The sequence below is a fragment of the Muscardinus avellanarius genome, assembly GCF_963383645.1.
Source record: "Muscardinus avellanarius genome assembly, chromosome: 3".
Taxonomy (NCBI): domain Eukaryota; kingdom Metazoa; phylum Chordata; class Mammalia; order Rodentia; family Gliridae; genus Muscardinus; species Muscardinus avellanarius.
This window is the reverse complement of record NC_137788.1, coordinates 130,776,799-130,802,075: the sequence shown is the minus strand read 5'-3', so window position 1 is coordinate 130,802,075 and position 25,277 is coordinate 130,776,799. Positions and strand designations below refer to the sequence as shown.

At 49.4% G+C, this 25,277-nt stretch overlaps 1 protein-coding gene across 2 annotated transcripts; it reads left to right on the top strand.

Moving 5' to 3' along the window:
- Positions 1 to 472: 472 nt before the first annotated feature.
- Positions 473 to 21,052, top strand: PARP16 (poly(ADP-ribose) polymerase family member 16; the record flags this gene model as incomplete). Of its 2 annotated transcripts, XM_080692839.1 has the most annotated exons (6): positions 473 to 646; positions 6,452 to 6,589; positions 10,357 to 10,563; positions 16,344 to 16,515; positions 18,984 to 19,125; positions 20,917 to 21,052. In XM_080692839.1, 6 exons carry the CDS (start codon positions 473 to 475, stop codon positions 21,050 to 21,052), a joined length of 969 nt encoding a protein of 322 aa, XP_080548965.1. The 2 variants fall into 2 exon arrangements, with proteins under 2 accessions (XP_080548965.1, XP_080548966.1); XM_080692840.1 differs by lacking the exons at positions 6,452 to 6,589; positions 10,357 to 10,563.
- Positions 21,053 to 25,277: the final 4,225 nt, after the last annotated feature.

The following is a 25,277-nucleotide window of genomic DNA, read 5'->3' as shown; positions in this document are numbered from 1 at the left end:
CGGGGCGTGTCGCGCGAAGTGAGGACGCAGGGCGTGGGCGCGGCCAAGGGGCGGGGCACGGGGCGGGACCAGGCGCCGGCTCGGGGGCTGGGGGCGTGGCTATGACTCGGATGGGCGTGGCCTGCAGGAGGCGGGCGGGCGGCGAGCGGACGTGCGGCGGCGGCGGGGCGCGGGCGGCGCGGGGGTGCGGGCAGGAGGCGCCCCGCCCCTACGCCTGCGAAGGACACGTGTCTGCGCGCTCCCGCCCTCGCCGTAGCATCCCGAGGCCGAGCCCCTCCCGGGCCGGACCCCGCCCCACCCCGGGGCTGGCCGGGTCCCGCCGGGTCTCCGCGCCTGCCATTCTCCCGGGCGGCGTGTGCCCGGCCCGGCTCAGCTCGCTGGCACCCCAGTCCTCTGGCCCCACCGAGCTCCGCCCAGGCCTGGAACCCCGGCCCCGACCCATTGTCCCCCGCGCCCCGCACCGCGAGCCGGGATGCAGCCCTCGGGCAGGGCGGCCGCCTTGGAGGCCGCAGGCCGCGACGTGCTGGCCGCCGACCTCCGGTGCAGCCTCTTTGCCTCCGCGCTGCAGAGCTACAAGCGCGACTCGGTGCTGCGGCCCTTCCCCGCCTCCTACGCCCGCCACAACTGCAAGGACTTCGAGGCCCTGGTGAGTGTTGTGTCTCGGCGCTGCCCACTGTCCTGGCCAAGTGGCCTGTGCGATCACAGGCAGAGGCGGCCTCACTCGTGTCAGCAAACACGCCAGCCCCCAGACTTTCCGTTCCCCAGCCTGGCCCTGGAGAACGCTTCCAACAGCTAGGCGCACTCCCGACACCTCTCCGCACGCTCCCGAGCGCTTGGTGGCTGCTGACTCGTGTCAGTGACGAGCGCTGCCAAAGAGTGGGGTGAGAAATTTAATGGCCTAGCCCTCTGCAGAGTCCTAGCGTGGCCGGCAGTGAACTGTTGATCTGAATCAGCTGTTCTGCCGAGCTAGGAAGTTACCCATCCCTTTGCAAATAATTAGCCGCCCAAAGTCACTAAAGCCATCCAGACTTTGATCTTCAGATGAGGTAATATGTGGGCAGTACTTTTATAAACTGTGACAGTACACATGTGAGCTGTTGTGTCTCTGATGATTCACAGGCATTTCTTGCAGAGTTCATCTTATGGTCAGCATTCCCGATATCATTTATCTATTTTTTGGTACTGGGGATTGAACCCAGGGGCATTCTACCTCGGAGCAACACACCCAACCCTATTTGATTTTTTAGTTTGAAACAGTTTCCCAAAGTTGCAGTCAGGCATGGTGGCACACTCCCAGTACTTGGGAGACTGAGACGCAGGTTCGTGGCCAACCTCAGCTAGTGACTTGGTGAGGCCCTTTGCAACTTGGTGAGACCCTATTTCAAAATAAAGAATAAAAAATAGGGCTGGAGGTGTAGCTTGGAGGTAGTATGCCCCTGGGTTCCATCCCCAGTACTGCAAACAAAACAAAACAAAAAACTCTGGACCTAGTTAGCTTCATGGGTGAGTTCTACCAATCATTAAGGGAGTAAACAATTCCAGGTTTATATAGATCTGACCAAAGTATTGAAAAAGATTAACATAATCTTGATACTAAATTTGATAGGGGTGATAAAAGGAAAGAAAATTAGAGGCCCGTGGCATTCATGGATATAAAAGTTAAAAAAAAAAAAAAAGGATAATTCCTCTTGACCAAGTTGAGTTGACCTCAGGAATGCTAAAGTGGTTCAACATTAGGAAGCCAGCTAATCACATTATCAGAGTATAGTTGCTTAGAAACAACAGGTATTTACCATCACCTCTGCTGAGGTCATCAGTGTTGGGTTTCCCGTTTGCTGTTATTAGTAGAAGGTCAAGGGACAGACCAAGACCAGGTCTCCTGGCCCCACCGGGTCCTTTCAGTCCAGCCTGACTCTGTCAAGGGCACCTGGGGCCTTGACCACAGTGCACAGGCCTTTCAGGGTACAGGAAGTGGTAGGTTGGAGAAAGAGACAAGCTGACCAACGTCCTCTCTGGTTTGCTTTGCAAGTTCTGATACTCAATTTTTAATGTTTGTGATGTCAGGACTCGAGAACAAAACTTTTCATTTATGAAGCTCCTCCTATATTTGGAGCTCCTGATATGGGTCAGGTGCTGAGGATATAAAGACCAAGCAGAGGTGACAGCGTCTCAGCTCTCCTGTGTCTCAGCTACATACAACCTGGAGATGAGGCTGATGGGAACATGAGGGGCTGCCCATGTCCTGCTACATTGTTTGAAAATTTTCAAATATCAAGCCTTGGGAGGGGAGGGCTTTGGTGAGTTTCAGAAATGAATTTCTGAGGTCCCTGTGGTAGCAGGGTGAAAGGGAAAATCTGTTTAGGAGGAGTAGATGGAAGGGAGAGGTTGGGTCAGATGGACTAAACTTTCTGGAGCTGGTCCCCTACCGAGTGGTTGAGTTTTACCAAGAAGACTAGGATGTAGGACAGCAGATTAGACTCATTCGAGAATTGTCTTTCTACTGAAGTCTGCTTGGCAAACTAAATAGGATTTATTTATTTATTTTTTGTGGTACTGGGGGTGGACCCTAGGAGCTTTCTACCTCCGGGCTATACTCCCAGGCCTATTTTATACTTTATTTGGAAACAGGGTCTCACTAAGTTGCTGAGAACCTCACTAAGTAGCTGAGGCTGGCTTTGAACTTGTGCGATCCTCCTGTCTCAGCCTCCCAAGCGCGGGGATAACAAGCGTGCGCCACCACGCCCGGCTCCAAATAGGGTTTATTTGATGAATATGGGGTACATGCAGAGAGAGCTGTGTCTTTTGATTTTTTTCTTTTTTGTACTAGGGATTTAACCCAGGGCCATTCTACCTCTAAGCCCTTTTTTATTTTATTTTTTATTATTGTTTTGTTTTGCAGCACTGGAGGTTGAACCCAGGGGCATTATACCTCTGAGCTACATCCCCAGCCCTTTTTATTTTATTTTATTTTGTTTTATTTAATTTTCTGTACTGGGAATGGAAGTCAGGGGCATTCTACCTCAGAGCAACACCCCCAGCCCTCTATTTTATTCTTTATTTTGAAATAGGGTCTCGCTAAGTTTCAGAGGGCCTCACTAAGTTGCTAAGGCTGTCGTGAACCGCGATCCTCGGGTCTCAGCCTCCCGAATGCTGGGATTACAAGCGTGCACCACCATGCCTGGCTTCTTAATTTATTTATTTTGATTTAACCCAGAAACATTCTACCTGTAGCCTGTTTTTATATATATATATTTTTTATTTGAAAACAGGGTCTCACTAGGTTGTGGAGAGGCTCTCTAAGTAGCTGAGGCTGGCTTCGAACCTGTGCGATCCTCCCGTCTCGGCTTCCTAAGCACATGAGGCTGTCCCTGAACCAAGATCCTCCTGATTGCGGTTCACAGACAGCCTCAGCTACTTAGTGAGGCCCTCCACAACTTAGTGAGACCCTGCTTCAAAATAAAGAATAAAAATAGGGCAGGGGGTGTGGCTTGGAGGTCAAATGCCCCTGGGTTCCATCCCCAGACCCACCAAAAAAAAAAAAAAAAAAAAAATCCTCCTGTCTCAGCCTCCCAAGTTCTGGGATTACAAGTGTGTGCCGCCACACCCAGTTGAACCTGCTATCCCTCTGTCTCAGCCTCCCAAGCACTGGTATTACAGTGCTTGTGCCACCATGCTGCCTTGGCTCTTTTTTTTCATGAGTTCTTTTGTAAGAGACTGACCCAACTGTGCGTGGTGGCGCATGCTTGTAATCCCAGCCTCTGGGAGGCTGTGGTTCGTGATTGGTCATCCATAGCCCGCTAGCCTCGCCCCTCCCGTCACTGTTTGGGGGCTGGTGACCTTAGCATCACGTCTCCACCCACATTCAGTAACTCTCCAGTAACTGAGCACTGAGCATTTTCTAGACAAATGCTGTTTTCAGACTTTCTTTCCTGCTGTCACACCCTCCTAGAACAACATTGCCTATCATCTACACCTGAGTAGTTCCAGCTTTTTCCTGATGATAAGAGTCACCTGTGGGAACGCGAGCAAACAGTCCTGGGCGTTCTCCCCGGAACTTGTATCTGGCTGGTCCCGGTGTCTGCTATTGCCTTGTGCCACCAGCAGATCGAGTTGCCTCCTCCCAGCTCACTGGTGCCCCCTCTCTGCTCTAAGCCCTACCCATCATTCAGACTTCCGCAGTCCATCTCTCCAGCTGGATCCTTCCCTATTCCCTGTAGCAGAGGCTGCAGAGATGTGGCCTGTGAGCCGGGCACAGTGGCCAGTGCTCATGATCCAGTCCTGGGGAGACTGAGACAGGATTGCAAGTCTGAGGCTACTCTTGGCAACTTAGTGAGACCCTGCCTCAAAATAAAAAATAAAGAGGGGTGGGGGTGTAGCTCATAGAGTGCCCCTGAGTTCAATCTCCAGTACTGCAAAGAAGAGAAAGAAAAAAAAGAAAAGAAAATGTGTGTTTTTTGAGCAGACAGGTTTTCTCTTCTGTTTTTTTTAAAAATTTTTATCAGTGCATCATAGTTGTAAATCTTTTTTTTTTTTTTTTTTTTTTGGTGATACTGGGGTTCCTGGAAACCCTTTTACCTCCGGGCTACACTCCCAGACCTACTTTTATACTTTTTTATTTAGAAACAGGGTCTCTTAAGCCAGTGGGGCTGGCTTTGAACCAGCGCGATCCTCCTGCTTCGCCTCCCAAGCGGGGGGATTACAAGGCCCCGCGTAGTTGTAAATCTTAATGGAGAACAAGATGGTAGAGGCATCCATGCACACATCACCCAGGTAGCCCTTACCCAACTCCCACCCCATTCCCTCTCCCTCGCTCCTCATGTTGGCTTAGTGATTGACTTTGATATGTTTGTAAATGTACATTATGTACATCAGTAGTGTTTGTTTTTTTTTTTTTTTTTTTTTGCTGTACTGGGGATGGAACCCAGGGGCATTCTACCTCCGAGCTACACCCCAACCTGATAATTTTACTCTTTATTTTGAAACAGAGTCTCACTAAATTGCAGAGGGCCTCACTAAATAGCTGAGGCTGGCTGCAGACCTGTGATCCTCCTGTCTCAGCCTCCCAAGTACTGGGATTACAAACGTGCATCACCACGTGAGGTTCTCCAAGTAATCTTTTTTTTTTTTTTCAGTACTGATAATGGAACCCAGGGGCATTCTACCTCTGAGCTACATCCCCAGCCCTATTTTTTATTCTTTATTTTGAAACAGGGTCTCATTGAGTTGCAAAGGTCCTCACTATATATCTGAGGCTGGCTGCGAACTGCAATCCTCCTGTCTCAGTTTCCTGAATGCTGGAATTACCAGCATATGCCACCATGCCTGGCTGAGACACTGTTTCAAAATAAACAATGAAAAGCTGGGCATGGTGGCGCACGCTTGTAATCCCAGCGTTCTGGAGGCTGAGACCGGAAGATCACTATTCACGAACAGCCTCAGCTACTTAGTGAGGCCCTTCACAACTCAGTGAGACCCTGTTTCAAAATAAAGAATAAAGCCGGACATGGTGGCGCACGCTTGTAATCCCAGCATTTGGGAGGCTGAGACAGGAGGATCGCACAGGTTCAAAGCCAGCCTCAGCTACTTAGTGAGGCTCTCAGCAACTTAGTGAGACCCTGTTTCCAAATAAAGTATAAAATAGGTCTGGGAGTATATCCCGGAGGTAGAAAAGCCCCTGGGTTCCATCCTCAGTACTGAAGAAAAAAGAAAAAAAAAAAAAAGAGGTTCTCACTGTGTTGCAGAGGCCTCACTAAGTAGCTGAGGCTGGCTGCAAATCTGAGATCCTCCTGTCTCAGCCTCCCAAGTACTGAGATTACAAGCGTGCGCCACCACGCCCGGCTTTCTTACCTTTCCAGTAGGTTACTGTGACTGCATGCCTAGCATTGAGCCCAGTCACCGGGAACATGGTAAAGACCTGACAAACAGTAGCCGTTACTATTGTGCTTTGAACTTTGTGCCAGGTTCCAGGCTGGCCGTGGGTGCTCCAGAACAAGTAAGATGTTGGGGTCCTCAGCGAGTGTTTGTCCAAACAGATTTGCAGTGACCCTGGAAGGATCAAATACCAACATGGAACTCTTCCATAATTGTTGAGCACAGAGGTGGTGGGTGATTGCGGAAGGCTTTACAGGGAGGGGACTGTAGGATAGGCTTGAGGACTGAGCGAATGTCAGGCCAGGCAGCTGTGGGGACTTGGAGAGGCATAACCTGGTGGTGGGGAGGGGCTTGGTGGCATAGAGGACAAACCGGATCCCAAGGGCCTTATTACCAAGGTGTGTTACTATTTAAAAATAAAAGTATAGGCCACTTAGTTTGGTATTTGGAAAAGAGGTCTCCCCCCTTTCAGTGAGGACCTGACTGAGGATTGAGTGAATTTGCCTGTACTACCGCTAGAGGGCCCCTGGCTGTAATTTCGTCCAGGATCCTTGCTAATGGAGGTTTTCCTTCCCTTCAGCTTGCAGATACCAGCAAGTTACCTAACCTGAAGGAACTTCTCCAGTCCTCTGGAGACAATGATAAACGGATCTGGGACCTGGTGAGCTGGATTTTATCTTCGAAGGTCCTGACAATTCACAGTGTGGGCAAGGCAGAGGTGAGACTTTGGTCTGTAGGATCCCAGATTCCTGGGGCCAAAGGTTGTGGGACAGCATGAGTCCAGTGGCTCTGAGACCTCCCTGTGTGTCAGAATGACCTGGGCAGCTTGTTGAAAATGTAGCGTTGTGGATCTCGCCCTCAGAGTCTGGCCCAGGGGCTCCAACACTGGCCGTACAGAGCTGGGTTCTGCCTTGTACTCTCTGTGTGGTCTGGAGAAGGGTGGTCACTGGTACATTTCAGCACCTTTGTTCTACATCTGTAAAATGGGGCTACACCAGCCAGAGAAGGGGCACACTTGCAATCCCAGTACTTAGGAGGCTGAGATGAGGAACCCAGGTTCCCTATCAGCCTCAATTACTTATTGAGACCTTCCACAGCTTAGTGAGGCCCTGTTTAAAAATAAAAGAATAAAATAGGGCTGGGGTATAGCTCCAAGGTAGAATGCCCCTGGGTTCAATCTCCAGCAACACACACACACACACACACACACACACACACACGGGATGGAACCCAGGGGCATTATACCTCTAAGCTACACCCCCAGCCCTATTTTTTTAATCTTTTAATTTTTGAAACAGGGTCTCACTGAGTTGTGAAGGTCCTTACTAAGGAGCTGAGGCTGTCCACAAACCATGATCCTCCAGTTTCGGCCTCCCAAATGCTGGGATTATAAGCATGTGCCACCACACCTGGCAGGTATCACTTTATTTAAAAAGTACAGCAGGTATTTCTAAAAAGGTTCTTTTTTGCCAGGCGTGGTGGCGCACGCTTGTAATCCCCGCGCTTGGGAGGCAGAGACAGGAGGATCGCGCAGGTTCGAAGCCAGCCGCGCGCGTTGGCTTAGGAGACCCTGTTTCCAAATAAAAATGTAAAAAAATAGGTCTGGGACTGTAGCCCGGAGATAGAAGGGCTTCCAGGAACCCCAGTACCACCAAAAAAAAAAAAAAACAAAAACAAAAAAAAAAACAACAACAAAAAAAATAAAAAGGTTCTTTTTTTTTTTTTTGCGGTACTGGAGATTGAACCCATGGGCATTCTAACTCCTAGTTATACCCCATATCCCTATTTTTTAATTATATATTTTGAAACAGGGTCTCACTAAGTTGTGGAGGGCTCACTAAATAGCTGAGGCTGGATGAATCTTTGATCCTCCTGCCTCAGCCTCCCAAGTACTGGGATTCCAAGTGTGGGCCCCACACCTGGCTCTGATAAGGGTTCTGACCATACCTTAAAAAATGTCAATTTGGCCGGGCGTGGGAGACGGAGACAGGAGGATCGCACAGGTTTGAAGCCGGCCTCAGCTACTTAGTGAGGTACTCAGCAACTTGGTGAGACCCTGTTTCCAAATAAAATATAAAATAGGTCTGGGAATATATCCTGGAGGTAGAAAAGCCCCTGGGTTCTACCCCCAATACCACCAAAAAAGAAAAAAAAAAAGTCAGCTTAGTCAGTTGTCTGCAAACAGAGAGGAGAGAGCCTAATATGGTGGACAACCTCAAGCGCTGGGTTCAAATCCCACTTCAGTTATTGATCTCCTTTTCTCATTTGTACGGTAAGAATGTTCGTAGTTACCTCAGGAAGGCAATGACAGGAAGGGTGTCGCCTGCCTCCCAGCAGTTTCTGCCTCACATCTCAGACTCCATAGTTTGGTTTTCCTTGCCTGGCTGGGGTCTCCCAGGGACAGGCTGGTTTGACAGGGTCTAGAGTATAGAACTTGATATTGATCTGGTGTTCTTGCCTCTGAGTGCTGGCACAGGTTTTTCTGGTACTAGTATGTATGTATGTATGTATGTATGTATGTATGTATTTTGTGGTACTGGGGATTAAGCCCAGGGGCATTCTGTCTCTGAACTACATCCTAACCCTATTTTATTTTTATTTCTCCTGTGGGCATCAAACACTTACAAAATGTCACGAGCTGTAGCTAAAAGTTCTATAGCTCTAGCACCTTAATTTCTATTATGAACCAATTAAGTAGGGTGTTGGGACCCAGGATTGTCGGCTTTTTATTTTGCCTGAGTAAGGATGTTAGCCTACCATATGCTGTCATTTTATAAAAAGATAAAAATTGAATACTTGGAAAGGTCCTGACTTTGGAAGAAAAGATAGTTCTTCCAAAGAAGGGATTTATACCTTACATTGGTATAAATGCACCTGTTATCTTGCCCTTTTTTGTCTCATTTATTTATTTTAGTTATGGGTCTGGGGATGGAACCCAGGGGCATTCGACCTCTGAGCTACACCTCCTGCCCTATTTTTTATTCTTTATTTTGAAACAGGGTCTCACTAAGTTGCAGAGAGCCGCACTAAGTAGCTGAGGCTGACCGCGAACCGCGATCCTCCAGTCTCAGCCTCTCCAATGCTGGGATTACAAGTGTGCGCCACCATGCCCGGCTTTTCTCATTTATTTATAACACAGAATAAAACTTTACTATAGATTGGCTTTGGTATGTGACCTTCTGTTTGAATACCACTATAGTTATCTCTGACCCAAAAAAGACTATCATCCTTGAGGAAAGAGCTGCTCCTGTTTTGTTTTGTTTTTTTTTCAGTACTGGGAATTGAGCCCAGGGGCATTCTACTTCTGAGCTATACCTATACCCCCAACCCTTTTTTTTTTTATTCTTTATTTTGAAATGGTCTCACTAAGTTGCAGAGGGCCTCACTAAGTCGCTGAGACTGGCCATGAACCCGTGATCCTCCATGAACCTGTGTCTTAGCCTCCCAGGTACTTGGCTCAGAAGCTGATCCTTCTGTAGCAATTAGTTTTTGCTCAGTAACAAACCATCAAGTCAGTCGTGGTGGTGCACACTCGTAATCCCAGCACTTGGGAGGCTGAGATAGGAGGATTGCATAGGTTCGAAGCCAGCCTCAGCTACTTAGTGAGGCTCTTTGCAACTCAGTGAGATGCTGTTTTAAAACAAAGAATAAAAATAGTGTTGGGGAGTGTAGCTTGGAGGTGGAATGCCCCTGGGTTCCATCCTCAGTACTGCAAAAAAGACCACTTCCCAAGTTTCGTAGCTTTAAACAATTGACTGCGTTCTTCTAGTGAGTGTGGGTTGGTTGGATGTTCCCAGGTGGGTGGTCCAGGTTAACCTTGGTTATATTTCTGGGGCTTCACATGGCATGGCAGCCACGGCTGGGGCCTTTGTCTGTGGACTCTCACCCTATAGGAGGCTAGCCTGGGCTAGGGTGAAGGATTCCCACCAGGAAACAAAGAAGGGCAAACTTTACAAGTCTCTGTGATATTTATATTAAGGTCCCATTGGCCAAGGGCAGATCATATGGCCACGCCCAGCTTCCAGTGGGGGCAAATGGATTCTATGGATGGAGTCTTGGAGGAATCCTACCTGAAAGTCCATTGCAGAGTGGTGTACAGACAAGGGTTAAAGGAAATATCATGGTTATTTTTGCAATAAGTCTAACTTTTCTGCCTCGTGAGATTATTGCAAAGAAGGAACACAGGAAGGTAGGTGGAGGGAGAAGTGTTAGGAATTGAGAAATGCTCTCTGGTCAGAAGGAGCAGTCCCTGCTTCCCAGCCCACTGTAGGAGAGAGAGCTCTCGAGGAAGCAGTCTTGACTAAAAGTGCTGGGCTTGCTTAGGAGTTCCTGTCTCTGACCCCGTGAAACCGTCATTCTGATGAGCAGATCCCAGAGGAGCTGAGCCTAAGGCCTTAGGAGGCCTTTTTGTGACACATTTACCAGCTTCTCAAATTGTGACTGTCTTCATGTTTTCTTTTTTTTTTTTTTCTTCATGTTTTCAAGTTTGAGAAGATCCAGCAACTGACAGGTGCCTCTCACACGCCTGTCCCCGCCCCAGACTACCTGTTTGAAATCGAGTACTTCGACCCAGCCAACACCAAATTTTATGAAACAAAAGGAGAACGAGACCTAATCTACGCTTTCCATGGTAGCCGCCTAGAGAACTTCCACTCCATCCTCCACAACGGCCTACACCGCCACCTCAACAAGGTGGGCCGGGCACCGCGGCGGTGGGGCATCGGGCGGGTTGGTGGTGGCGGGGATCCGTTTACTAAGGCCTTGCCGCCCAGCGTGAGGTCTGCAGGCTGACGGCAGCAGCCTGGCCCAGGAGCCTGTGCAAATGCAGAATTTCAGGCCTACCCTTGACCCCTGGATCCTTGCCCCATCTGCATTTTGCGAAGACCTCCAGGTAATTCCTGTGCTAATTATAGTTTGAGACGCATCCCTGTGTCCTGGCCTTGCCTGCACATTTAGATCACTTGAGGAGCTCTTAAAAATTCCAAAACCTGCCGGGCGTGGTGGCGCATGCTTGTAATCCCAGCGCTTGGGAGGCTGAGATAGGAGGATTGCACAGGTTCGAAGCCAGCCTCAGCTACTTAGTAAGGCCTTCTGCAATTTAGTGAGACCCTGTTTCCAAATAAAGTATAAAATAGGTCTGGGAGTTTAGCCCAGAAGTAGAAAAGCCCCTGGGTTCCACCCCCAGTACCACCAAAAAAAAAAAAAAAAAAAAAAAAAAAAATTCAAAACCTGAGCCGGGCGTGGTGGTGCACACTTGCAATCCCAGCAGCATTCAGAGGCTGAGACAGGAGAATCATGGTTTGAGGACAGCCTTAGCTACTTAGTGAGGCCCTTTGCAACTCAGTGAGATCTTGTTTCAAAATAAAGACTAAAAAATAGGGCTGGGGATGTGGCTTGGAGGTAGAATGCCCCTGGGTTTCATCCCCAGTACCACACACACACACACAAAAAAATCCCAAACCTGGCCACATCCCAAACCATTAAAATCAAGCTTTTGGGAGTGGGGCCCAGACATCAGCATGCTTTAAAAACCTCAGCTAGCTGGATGTTGTAGTGCATGCCTGTAATCCCAGTATTTGGGAGACTGAGGCTGGAGGATTGCAGATTCGAGGCTAGCCTCAACAGTTTAGCAAGACCCTGTTTCAAAATAAAAAATAATAGCCAGGGAGGTGACACAAGCCTATAGTTCTAATCCTTAGGACTACAAGTTTGAAGCCAGCGTCAGCAAGCTAATGAGGCCCTCTGCAACTTTTTAATTTTTAATTTTATTTTTTGAGGTATTGGGGATGGCACCCAGGGGCATTCTACCTCTGAGGTATACCCCCAGCCCTACATTTTTTTTCTTTATTTTGAAATAGAGTCTCACTGAGTTGCAAAGGGCCTCACTAAGTTGATGAGGCTTTTCTTGAAGTGCAGTCCTCCTGTCTCAGCCTCCCAAATGCTGGGATTACTAGTGTGGACCACCATACCCAGCTGCTACTCTCTGCAACTTAGAATTTATTTCAAAATAAAAAAAAAAACTAAGAGGGCTGGGAGTATATCTTAGAGATAGAATGCACCTGGGTTCAATCACCAGTACAAAAAAACCCCCTCAGGGAATCCAATATGTGACCAACCCTAGCTTCTCCATGTGGTCCCCGTACTGGCAGCATCCGTACCACCCAGGATCTGGTTAGAACTGTGGGGTCTCAGACCACCTGATTGTAATCCACACTTTTTTTTTTCTTTTGTGGTACTGGGGATGGAATCCAAGGGCTTTCTACCTCTGGGATATACCCCCAGACCTATTTTTATATTTTATTTGGAAACAGGGTCTCACTAATTTGCTGAGAGCTTCACTAAGTAGCTGAGGCTGGCTTTTTTTTTTTTTTGGGGGGGTGCGGGTCTGGGGATGGAACCCAGGGGCATTCGACCTCTGAGCGACACCCCCTGCCTATTTTTTATTCTTTTTTTTTTTTTTTTTTTGGTGGTACTGGGGTTCCTGGAAGCCCTTCTACCTCTGGGCTACACGCCCAGACCTATTTTATATTTGGAAACAGGGTCTCTTACGCAAGTGCGGCTGGTTTCAAACCTGCGCGATCCTCCTGTCTCCGCCTCCCAAGTGCGGGGATTACAAGTGTGTGCCACCACGCCTGGCCTTTATCCTTTATTTTGAAACAGGGTCTCACTAAGTTGTGGAGGGCCTCACTAAGTATCTGAGGCTGTCCGAGAACCACAATCCTCCGGTCTCAGCCTCCTGAATGCTGGGATTACCAGTGTGCACCACCATGCCTGGCTTTGAGGTTGGCTTCGAACCTGCGCGATCCTCCTGTCTCAGCCTCCCTAGTACTGGGATTATAAGCGTGCGCCACCGCGCCCGGCTCTGGAGTCCACACTTAACCGGATCTGTAAGCACCTCCCTAAGGAACACTCCAGTAGTGTTGGCCCTGGGAGAAATTGAGGGGTGTGCAATTGAGAAATTGAGGAGCTGCTCTCCTCCCATTTTTAGGGGACAAAACAGTGTTAACCACACCTGCTGGCACTTGTTTTACCACTCAGTAAGGTGTAGGCAGAAAGTTAGAGACACGTCCTTGGCAGCTCTGTGGCTCGGGCAAGTTGACTTATGCACTCTGAGCCTCAGTTTCCTCATCTGTAGAGCAGAACTCTGCTACTCTGCTTGCAGCACATGTGAGGGTTGAATCAGTTCATGAGTACATAGGCTTCTTCACTTATACAAAGACCTTTTCCTATACTAAGACCAAGGAAGCATTAGCTGTGTGTGTGTGTGTGTGTGTGTGTGTGTGTGTGTGTGTGTTGAGGTGGGGGTACTGGGGATTACACCCTAGGGCATTCTACCTCCAAGCTACAACCCCACCTATTTTTTATTTTTATTTATTTTAATTATTATTATTATTTTTTGCAGTACTGGGATAAAACTCAGGGACATTATACCCCCAAGCTACACTCCCAGCCCTATTTTTTATTCTTTATTTTGAAACAGGGTCTCACTGAGTTGCAAAGGGCCTCACTAAGTAGCTGAGGCTGTCTGCGAACCGCGATTCTCCTGTCTCAGCCTCCTGAATGCTGGGATTACAAGCGTGTGCCACCACACCCGGGTTTATATTTTTATTTCAACATGGGATCTCACTCGGTTGATGAGTGTCTCACTACTTGCTGAGGCTGTCCTCGAACCTGTGATCTTCCTGTCTTAGCCTCCCAAATTCTAGGATTACAAGTGTGCACCACTAGGCCCGACCTCGGTAGCTGCTTTCCTAGGCTGGTAGAGAGGCCTCTAAGCTAGGCAGAGGGCTGCCACCCCTCCTGCAGCTGGGGTAGCGGCTGCGAGGGCTGGCCCGGGAACTTGAGCTCAGTTAGGGCCAAGGCAGCCCTGAGGCAAGAGAGACATTTCCCAGCTTGGCTGCGTCTGATTAGCGTTTGTTGGGTTCTGCTGAGGATGACGGGTGTTTACACTGGCTCTCAGCTTATTATTATGGCCAGGCTACTGGAATCTAGGGGCCTCTGCTTTTCACCCAGCAGCCTGGAGAAGTTGCCTGCAGGTCACGGTCTTGTACTCCAAACCTGTGCCTTCGATTCAGTGCCCTGGGGAGTCTGCTGCTTAGAGGCATTTTCTAAGAGCCCTTGGTAAGGCAGCTCTGTCTCTGGCCTCTGCGGGTGCTGCAGGGAGTGCTGTGCAGGAGGAAGTCCACAGGTCAGTTGAGGCTATGAAATGGCTTTCGTGGGAGAGAGGCCCCAAGCTTCTCTCGTGCATCTCTGCTCACGGCAGCCTTGCACAAGATTTTCAAGTCTCAGGAAGGGCAAACACATGGCAGGTGTAAATGGAAAATTGATGTGGGGTCAGACCCGAGGGTGCTCAGTGTCCCTGGAACAGGTCTCTGTCAGCTTTTGAGATACGGGGACACTGCCTAAGGTGGCAAGGAGCTTTCCAAAGACCAAGCCAAGGCTCGCTTCATTTCCTCTAAACTTGCTCACCAGGCTTAGAGCATCACAGCCTGGTGTCACTGAGTAGGACATTCCTCAGTTCCAGAGTGCAGAATGTCCGTCAGAGAGCTCTTCAAGACCACTTGTCTTGCCGGACGTGGTGGCGCACGCTTGTAATCCCCGCGCTTGGGAGGCGGAGACAGGAGGATCGCGTAGGTTCGAAGCCAGCCATGCGTGCTGGCTTAGGAGACCCTGTTTCCAAATAGAAATATAAAATAGGTCTGGGAGTGTAGCCCGGAGGTAGAAGGGTTTCCAGGAACCCTAGTACCAACCAACCAACCAACCAACAAACAAACAACCCCACAACAACAACAAAAACCAAGATCACGTGTCTTAAGATAATCTAGCCTGCAGCTCACAGAGAGCAGTGGGGTTTCAAGTTGAGCATCTAAGTCCATCCCTTGGTCGCTGCCTGGCCTGTTAGGAGAAGGAATCTGAGTCAGTTTTTGTTGTTGTTATTTTCCTTTTCAGTACTGGGGATTGAACCCAGGGGCATTCTACCTCCGAGCTACACCCCCAGCCCTATTTTTTTTTTGTCGTGTATGTGTGTGTGTGTGTGTGTGTGTGTGTGTGTGTGTGTGTGTTTGTGGTGCTAGGGATTGAACCTAGGGCCATTTTTACCTCTGAGCTCCACCCCTAGCCCTATTTTTTATTTTTTATTACAGGGTCTCACTAAGTTGCAAAGGGCCTCACTAAGTAGCTTGAGGCGGTCCTCAAACTGCAATCCTCCTGTCTCAGCCTCCTGAATGCTAGGATTACAAGTGTGCATCACCACGCTTGGCTTCTTCTTTATTTTTGAAACAGGATCTCACTAAGTTGCACATGGCCTCACTAAGTAGCGGAGGCTGGCTGGGAAAGTGCCATGACTTGGATTATTAGTATTATTAGGAGGGTCATCGTGGTTGGTATGGATGCCCAACATGGGCGTAGGCGGTGTAGCCTCAACTCACAGGCACTTTATACTTTTTCTGCCATGCTTCCTGATGGGGGTACCAAGTTTGCACCACCACAAGGGAGCTGCCTCCTGGATTTGGGGACATTTTCTTGGTTTATACCAACACAAATAAAATCCCTTGTTCTTCATATCTGCTTCCCTCATTTGGTTCAAGTTTCTGGTCTGAGAGACTCATTTCTTTTCTTTTCTTTTCTTTTTTTTTTTTTTTTTTGCAGTACTGGGGATGGAACCCAGGGGCATTTGACCTCCAAACTACACCCCCTGCCCTATTTTTTAAGTTCTTTACCTTGAAACAGGGTCTCACTAAGTTGCAGAGGGCCTCACTCGGTAGCTGAGGCTGTCCCTGAAAAATGATCCTCTGGTCTCAGCCTCCCCAATACTGGGATTACAAGCGCGTGCCCCCACGCCCGGCTTCATTTCTTTTCCAAGTAGCAGTTCAGGCTCCCTTTTCCCCCAGGTGTGACTTCCTCCCTGTGTGTAAGGGCATGACCTCGCTTTTGCAAACCTATCAGTGTAACTGTGCTTACCGCGTTCATATAACCGGGATTACTATGGAGGAGCCCATGTGGTAGAGATCACGCCCTTCATTGGCTCATTGCTGATGTGTCCGGGTCCTGCTTGTTGTTTGCTGTACATTATATAATCTTCACACACAATGTTACAAAAGCATTACCATGATCGTTTTGTAGTTTGTAGGCACCGAGGCACAGAGTTTATATAACGTGCCAGCCTGTGGGTGGGTCCAGCGGAGGTTCCTTTGGACTCTGATACCTGTGTTTGTCGCTCCGCCTTCACCATAAGCAGCTGCAAGTCTGCCAGGCTAGGTGGCCAAATCCACGATCAGTAAGGGTTGTCTGATGGGAATGGGTTTAGCAATAAACCGTATGATGCCATCACAGGTTATTTGATCCTTGGCCTTCCCGGGGCTTGAAAATGTTTGTGCTTCTAACTCTGTTGAAGCAGGACCTGTGCCGTCGTGCTGTGCCAGCGCTGCATCCCCCAGTGTGTATTTCTTTTCTCTTGGCCTCTGCCATTTCAGACGTCCTTGTTTGGAGAGGGGACCTACCTCACGAGTGACTTGAGCCTGGCCCTCATTTACAGCCCCCATGGCCACGGGTGGCAGCACAGCCTCCTCGGCCCCATCCTCAGCTGCGTGGCCGTGTGTGAGGTCATCGACCATCCAGATGTGAAGTGCCAAACCAAGAAGAAGGGTGAGCGAGCGCCTGGCCAGACCCGGCTGCCGGCCATCCGGGTGATGTGGTGCGGTTGTTGGGTGGAGCGCCCACCGCAGGCTGAGGGATGGACAGGCTGGAGCAGTGCGGGCCGGGGCTGCCTTCAGGGCGAAGTCTCCTGGGGAAAGATCACATCCTACAGGTGGTAGGTGGGGGTGCCAGGTGAGGGTGCCGGGGTCCACGGGGCAGTCTCGGCGGGCCCGGGAGGCCAGGAAATGCTTTGGGAGAGAGGCCAGATTTGACAAAGGAGGCGAGCGTGAGAGGCGAGAGCGCGGCTCCTCGCGGGCCGGGACCCCGTTTTGCTTATTCTTGGGCACCTTGTGTCAGCGCAGAGCCTGGTGTGTATGTGACATTCAACAAATTGTTAAACTAAAGCTAAGAACTCTGGGTCTATACCCTCTGAGCTTCAGGGGTGACCGAGGCCATGGGGAGCAAGCCCCGGGCGCCCCAGGAACTGTTGAACAGCGGCCACCTTGTCTCCAGGCCCTGAGGCGCCCTCGGCTCGTCCTGGGTCTCCGCTGAGTCGCCCTCCAAAGCCACAGAGCTTGTCTGCCACTCAGTCTCCAGAACCGGCTGTCAGTTTTACTAAGAAAAGGAAAATTCAGAAAACGGTTTGTTCTGGCCTCTAATGTAAAACAATTGGAATCCTGAGGGGCCGGCTGGGCTGACACCACCTTCCCAAGTCACAAGGCATGAAGATTCGCATTCCTAATTCTAAGGAAGTTTGCACATTGTGATACTGAACATCAAAACAAAACCTTGCAGCCTCTGCTGGCACACAGTTTTGGCCTGCTTTTCTTCTTTTGTATGTGTGTGTGTGTTTTGTTTTGCTTTTTGGTAAAACTTCATTATTAAAAGAAGTTTTTTCCCCCCTGCTGGGTGTGGTGGTGCATGCCTACAATCCCAGTACTTTTGAGGCTGAGACAGGAGGATTGCAGATTAGAGGCCAGCCTCAGCACTTATGAGACCTCGCCAGAAATTTAGGGAGACCCTGGTTTTTTATATTTATTTATTTATTTATTTATTTATTTATTTATTTTTGGTGGTACTGGGGGTAGAACGCAGAGGCTTTCTACCTCCGGGCTATACTCCCAGACCTTTTTTATATTTTTTATTTGGAAACAGGGTCTCACTGAGTTGCTGAAAGCCTCACTAAGTAGCTGAGGCTGGCTTCAAACCTGTGCGATCCTCCTGTCTCAGCCTTCCACGCACAGGGATTACAAGTGTACGCCACCACGCCCGGCTTTTTGTTTTTATTTTGGCACAGGGTCTGGCTAGGTTGGAGAGTCTCACTACTTGCTGAGGCTTTTCTTGAACCTGCAGTCCTCCTGTCTCAGCCTCCCAAGTACTGGGATTATAGGCATGTTCTACCACACCCTGCTAGACCCTATTTCAAAACAAAATTAAAAAGGGTTGAGAGGATAGTTTACAGGTAGAACACCGTGAATTAATCTCCAGTGACACATACACACACATAAGAGTTTTTCTGTTTTTTAAAAAAAGTCTTGGAAGCCAGGCCTGGCGGCCCACACTTGTGATCCCAGTACTTGGGAGGCTGATGCAGGAGGATTGCAGGTTCACAGCCAGCTTAAGCTACTTAATGAGGCTCTCTGCAACTTAGTGAGACTCTGTTTCAAAATAAAGAATAAAAAATAGGGCTGGGGATGTAGTTCAGAGGTAGAATTCCCCTGGGTTCAATCCCTAGTACTGCAAAAATAAGTAAATAAATAATAAAAAATAAAGTCTTGGTAGGGAGGCTGGAAGGTAAGTATTCTAAGAAGTCCCAATCTAGTGTGGCTTATTCAAAATGCCTGCTACGGGCCCATACTAGTCCTGGAGCTGTGTGTGTAGTGTGTATGTGTGTGTAATGTGTGTGTGTGCATGCATGCATGTGTGTGTGCGCGCATGTCTATGTGTGTATAATGTGCGTGTGTGCATGCATGCATGTGTGTGTGCGCGTGCGTGTGTGTGTGCGCCTGCGTGTGTGTAGTGTGTATGTGTGTAATGTGTGTGTGTGCGCATGTGTGTGTAATGTGTGTGTGTGCGCATGTGTGTGTAATGTGTGTGTGCATGCATGCATGTGTGTGTGCGCGCGTGTCTATGTGTGTGTAATGTGTGTGTGTGCATGCATGCATGTGTGTGCGCGCGCGTCTATGTGTGTGTAATGTGTGTGTGTGCGTGTCCATTTATTTGCCTCTTTGCTTTCTCCCCTGGTTTTTCTCTCTATCTCCCTTATATCTTCTCGTCCCCTTCCCCCTCTTCCCACTTGTGTACCTGGCTGCCAGATTCTTCTGTTTTTAGTGCAGTCCCTGGAACACGCAGGCCCCTTCCTCAGCCTGCCAGGGCTTCTGCAGGACCAGGAGCTCCCTCCTTTCTCTTCCTAATTAGCCTCTTCAGCTAGTGGTGTTTCCCCATCAATAAGGATGTGCTCTGCTCTCCTTTTTCAGATTCCAAGGAGATCGATCGCAGAAGAGCGAGAATCAAGCATAGTGAGGGGGGAGAGGTGCCCCCCAAGTACTTTGTGGTCACCAACAACCAGCTCCTGCGGGTGAAGTTCCTGCTGGTGTACTCCCAGAAGCAGCCCGGGAGGTGAGAGGGCGTGGTCTCGCGCCCCAGCCTCAGGGGCTGCGGTCAGAAGGTGTCCTGACCCCAAGGGGAGCATATGTTCCAGGGAAGAGGACAGAAATATTTGTAAACACATGTCTTTCTTTGAGGGACCGAATGAAGCCAGTTCGGTGGCCCCTTACCCACTAGGCCCACGGTGACTTCCTGAAACACACTAATGGGTTAAACCGAGAGGCGGGGCAGTGAGTGGACACTGCTGCCGCTCTGGATCTAAGGCTTCATCTTTATCTCTAAGATGAGGGTTTTGAAGCTGGGGGAGGTGGTAGCTCACTGCTAGGGTGCTTGCCTAACATGCACAAGGTCCTGGGCTCAATCCCCTGCACTGCAGAAATAAAGTAATAAACACACAGATGAAGTCAGCAGCAGAGGAGGACCTTCAGCTCTGAAGAGCCACGGTGGATGCCTCGAGCCATCTCAGCAGGGTGGTAGTGAGAGGATGTGCAGGTCCTCGGGGTGGGGTGTCCTTTTGAGATCTTGTGGAGTCCCTGGCAGAGCTTCCCAGGGTCAGCAGCAGGTGAGCAGGAATCACAGGAATAGGGGTCACTTTTAAAATCCCTACTTCTAGCCAGGTGTGGTGGTACACTTTTGTAATCCCAGTACTTGGGAGGCTGAGACAGGAAGATTGCAGGTTCAAGGCCAGCCTCAGCTACTTAGGCCCTTGACAACTTAGTGAGGCCCTGTTTCAAAAAATAAAGAATAAAAAGTAAGGCTGGAGTGTAGCTCAGAGATAGAATTATGCTCCTGGGTTCAATCCCCAGTACTGCAAAAAAAAAAAAAAATAATAGTAAAATAGGATGGAGATATAGCTCAAAGGTCAAATGCTTCTGGGTTCAATCCCCAGCAGCACACAAAATAAATAAGAAAATTCCTTTTCTATGGAAGATTGGGCCAGGAGGATCATGGGCTCGTGGCCAGCCTTGGTTACTTAGGCCCTCCGCAACTTATTAAGACCCTGTTTTTTTGTTTTTGTTTTTGGTAGGTCTGGGGATGGAACCCAGGGGCACTTGACCTCCAAGCTACACACCCTGCCCTATTTTTTATTCTTTATTTTGAAACAGGGTCTCACTAAATTGTGGAGGGCCTAAGTAGTTGAGGCTGTCCGCAAACTACAATCCTCCAGTCTCAGCCTCCCAGATGCTGGGATTACAAGCGTGTGCCACCGCACCCAGCTCCTAGTAAGACCCTGTTTTAAAAGAGAGTTAAAAATAGCTCAGAGGTAGAATGCCTTCTGGGTTTCAATCCTCGCGACTTGCAAAGAAAAGAAAATTTCTTCCCTTTCCCCCCTTCTCCCTGGAGTGCATCTTTACTGCACACCTGGATGGGTTAGAATAGTTCCTAGTGGGCCAGAGAGGAATTCCCAGCTTGGATTTATATCTGCACGTGTCTAAAAGTGAAAAGACTTTTGCCAAATAATTTGCCACCCTCTGGGCAGACACCCTGAGCTAGGTCATTCTTCTAGATACCCAAGTCTTGCTTCAGGAAAGACGGGTTATAAAAGGTAAAAGAGGAGCTCTAACAGGGAAGACGGGGTGAGCTCACTGCACAGCTGTCTTCGTGCATTTAGAAAATGTTCTGTTGGAAGGCTCGCTGGTGCCAGCGCAAACAGCTCAGACTCGTCTAGCAAAGCAGCGCGAAGCTCCGGTTCGTGGCCACGCAGAGGATGGGATTCATCACTTCATCCTCCCGAGCCAGACCTTGTCGCACACACTTAAAGTGTTTTTCTGGTTGCCATCCTCACGCTCCCTCCTTTCGCAGGGCTTCGAGCCAGCTGTCCTGGCTGTCCAGCCATTGGTTTATGGTCCTGATGTGCCTGTACCTGCTGCTGCTGCTCATAGTGGGCGCCATCAACTCCTCTGCCTTCCAGCACTTTTGGAATCGTGTGAAGAGATAATCTGCCGGACCTGGTGTGGGGACCACCTCAGCCACGTGCCTTATGACCGCTCGTTCTCTACCTCCCGTGCTCACGTCCAGCCAGGGCGAGCCTGGGGACCAGCTGGCAGAGCACAGGACAAGTTTTCAGCGTGCCATCAACGTCCTGATTGCCTTCGACGATGCTCCCAGCCACACTGCGGTCGACGGGGACCCCTGGCCCTTGGCTCGTAGGGTTCAGGAGAGCCCTCCCATCCTCTCCTTCCTCAGCAGTCCTAGGGAGTTGGCTCTTCAGCCAGGGCAAAAGGAAAAAGTCCTGTTGCATTTAAAAACAGAGTGTCCAAGCTGTCAGCAGTGTTTACAGTCGTTCCTGGCAGCAGTTGGCCCTTTCTCTGAGGCCTTCTGGAAGCGTGTGTAGTGGGGACTATAAATCACTAGGCAGCTGCCTTGTTTTGACTCGAGGCACCCCAGAGGGACAGTCGTGCTTCTCATAAAAAACCAGTGAGATCGTTCTGGGATTCCATCGGCCTTTGTATGTGGGCGCAAAACATTTGAGCAGTTTCCTCTGATCAACAAACAGCCTTCTGCCGCAGCTGAACCTCCCTCCTCCCGGACCATGGATGAGAACGGAGGAGTCAGGGGCCTGATTAAAACAAAAAATACAGACTCAACACTGAGCAACTCAAGTTGTCTTTTTCTAAAAATTACCAACTGCTGATTATAGCGGAAATGGAACCAAATGTTTGTTTTCTGATTTTTTTTTCTTAAATAACTATTGGACAAATTAGGCTTTGGGCGTCGAGTGAAGGGGAATTCCTAAACGTAGCAGCACACCATTTGGCCAGGATCTGCAGCCTCCTTCCTGGCTGTGAGTGAGAAAGGGATGAGCTGCGGGCTTGCTCCCACTTCTCATCCCCACAAAGCCCTGGCCTTTGATGGGCTGCCGGAAGGCCCTGTGCCCTGCGTGGAGTGCGCCCCCTGCAGACACGCCGCGCTCCTGGTGTATTCTCTGATCCCTTCCTGCTGGATTTCAGTTGTGATAGAACCCTGTCTGATTTGGGAGTGAGTTTCTGTAAAGAAGGGGAAAAATAATTTTCTGTAATCTGTAAAATTGTAAAAAAAACAGTATCATGGTTTTTATATGGACTATTAGAACATTTCAAAAATAATCAAGATATTTTCATAATTGCCAGTCGTCTCTGACTGCTTTGGCCTCTGTGGGAGTCGGCTGTGTATATGCCCTATTATTAAGAATCTTATCCTCTTCCCTTGTTCAGGGTGGCCGTTTGCTGGGGAGTGCATCACCAGGCCACCCAGCAGGAGGGATTTGTTGGCATTGACCCCACAGAAGGGGTTCCTGTGCACCAGGCACTAGGAATGTAACCAGGACCCAAGTCTAATTCCCCTGCCCTCATGGAGCTGACAGCCCGGCAAGGTGGACGGGTGGACAAACCTTTCGGGAGTGGGGTTGTCATTATATGGTATCATAAAGGAGTTCTGGAGAGCACTTGACAAGGAGTCCTAATAGGTCTGGGATCAGGAAGTATGGGGCCTCTGTTTACTGATTTTCTTGATCTTCACAACATGGAATTAAAGTCCCAGAGCGTTGAATAGCTTGCCATAGGTGCAGAGGTGAGAATTGAACCCGGCAGACTGCCCTCAGCGTGGATTTTACAGCCAGTTCTCTTCCTGCTTCTCCTTCCCCCCAAAGGTTGACATCTAACTCAAAGTTAAATCGATTTCGGCCAAGGTGGGTGGGAATAACCCACGCAGAGACCTGGATTCTTGGGGATAATAAAAATAGAAGGGTTGTGAAGAAAGCAGCAGTGGTCAGAAATTAGCCTGCGAAAGGTGGGCAGGGGCCACAGCTTGGAAGACCTTGAAACTGAGCCAGGGAGAGCCTTTTGGAGGTTTTATTTATTTATTTATTTATTTATTTATTTATTTATTTTGCGGGCCTGGGGATGGAACCCAGAGGCATTCGACCTCTGAGCTACACCCCCTGGCCTATTTTTTATTCTTTATTTTTGAAACTGGGTCTCACTGAGTTGCGGAGGGCCTCACTAAGTAGCTGAGGCTGTCCACAAACCGCGATCCTCCGGTCTCAGCCTCATGAATGCTGCGATTACAAGCGTGCGCCACCACGCCGGGCTTTTGGGAGGTTTTATTTATTTATTTATTTATTTTATTTTATTTTTTTGGTGGTACTGGGGTTCCTGGAAGCCCTTCTACCTCCGGGATACACTCCCAGACCTATTTTTACATTTTTTTTAAATTTGGAAACAGGGTCTCCTAAGCCAGCGCGCGCGGCTGGCTTCGAACCTGCGTGATCCTCCTGTCTCTGCCTCCCAAGCGCGGGGATTACAAGCATGCGCCACCATGCCCGGCATGGGAGGTTTTAAATAAGATGATATTTGGTTTTCAGAAAGATCACTTTGGCTGGTAGTTGGAGAATGGGTTTAGGGTTACTTTGAGTATTAAAAGAATTGATAGCCGGGTGTGGTGGCGCACGCTCATCATCCCAGCATTTGGGAAGCTGAGACCAGAGGATCACAGTTCCAGACAGCCTCAGCTACTTAGGCCCTTTGCAACTCAGTGAGACCCTGTTTCAAAATAAAAAATAAATAGGGTTGGGGGTACACTCGGAGGTAGAATGTCCTGGATTCCATCCCCAGTACCAAATATATATATATGTCCTTAGGCACTGTGCTTTATTTAATGGATGAGTCAACCCTTCCCCAGGGTGATGGGGGAGGAAGAGACCTCTGGGTACCTGGGGTAGAGAGGCTGGAAGGAGTGCTGAGTGAGGCTCACAGCTCTGTTTAGCATTTACCCTAAATCTAAGGCCGCTCCCATAGGCCAAGCAGCTCTGGAAAAGGGCAGCTTGGGGTACTGGGGTTTGCAAGCTCAGGCTCCACTCCAGGAGGGGAGGGGGGAAGCTGTCCATCTTCTCACTGGCAGACCCCCGCCTCGGGGCAGGAGCCTCATGGGGCAGCTGATGGCAGAGGGGACCAGATGGCCGGTCATTGGGAGCCACCTTACCTGGGGCCCCAGCTGCCTTGGTCTGGCGAAAACCAGTCTCCTCAGCCCTCTGTCACCAGTGCCATTGGGAGAGGGGGCCGCCTTGGGAAAGGCGGCTGTGGCCTCTCATGGGTGGGCGAGTGCCTGCTGGGAAGGGCCCTGGATCCTGTGAACTCTTCCTTCCACCACAGAAGGAAAGGATTTTATTCTGCAGTTTTGGGGATAAAGGTCCAGGCCTGGATGAGTGTGAGACAAGAGACAGGGATGTGAGTCAGTGTCGTTTCTGATTAATTCATTTAATGAGACACTGATGGCCGACAAGCCAGGAGGGGGTGGGGAGTTGTGATTTAAAGAGCCCAGTTCAGATACTTTTCTTGAGAACACGGCCCCATTGCATCTGAGCCCAGACGCTGCTAAGCGCAGGAGGTTTGTGTTGGCATGGGGTCTTCATTCCTGTTATGGTGACTTGAAGGCCTGGGGCTGGCGCAGGGCCACGCCCCTCAGCACCCCCACCTCTCTCCCTCCCCTCCTCTCCACAGACCCCACCTCCTGAGTTTTTCCATCTCTTAGCCTTTGTTTTTTCCTTTGTCAGTCACCCGCCTCTGGATGGGTTTCTGTTTATTTCCAAACTGTCTGAGGCTGTACCATGGAGACAGTGTCCTGGGCGGCCTCACCCTGATCTGGTTAGAATAAGCCCCTCTCCTTTGCATGCATCTCCAACCTGACATTTGGAATGTCCTAAACAAATCAGGACATTCTGAAGCAAGACAGAAACTGTCCCCACCCACTCTGCTGGCGCCCTCGTCCACCTGGAAAGGCTTTTTCAAAATTCTCCAGTGTTCTGCTAGTGTCCATACCCTGGAGGGGAGCAGCACGTGCTGAGTGTTTGATACCTGCCACTGGTCTGTGCTTTGCTCATGTTAAAGATCTCATGGCAAGCCGGGCGTGGTGGTGCATGCTTGTGATCCCTGCACTTGGGAGGCTGAGGCGGGAGGATCGCGGTTTGTGGACAGCCTTAGCTACCACTTAGGCCCTTTGCAACTCAGTGAGATGCTCTTTCAAAATAAAGAATAAAAATAGGGCTGGAGCTGTAGCTTGGAGGTAGAATGCCCCTGGGTTCCATCCCCAGTTCTGAAAAGAAAAAAAAAAAATCTCACGGTGCCAGTACAGTCCTATTTTATTCTATTTATTTATTTATTTATTTATTGGTGGTACTGGGGTTCCTG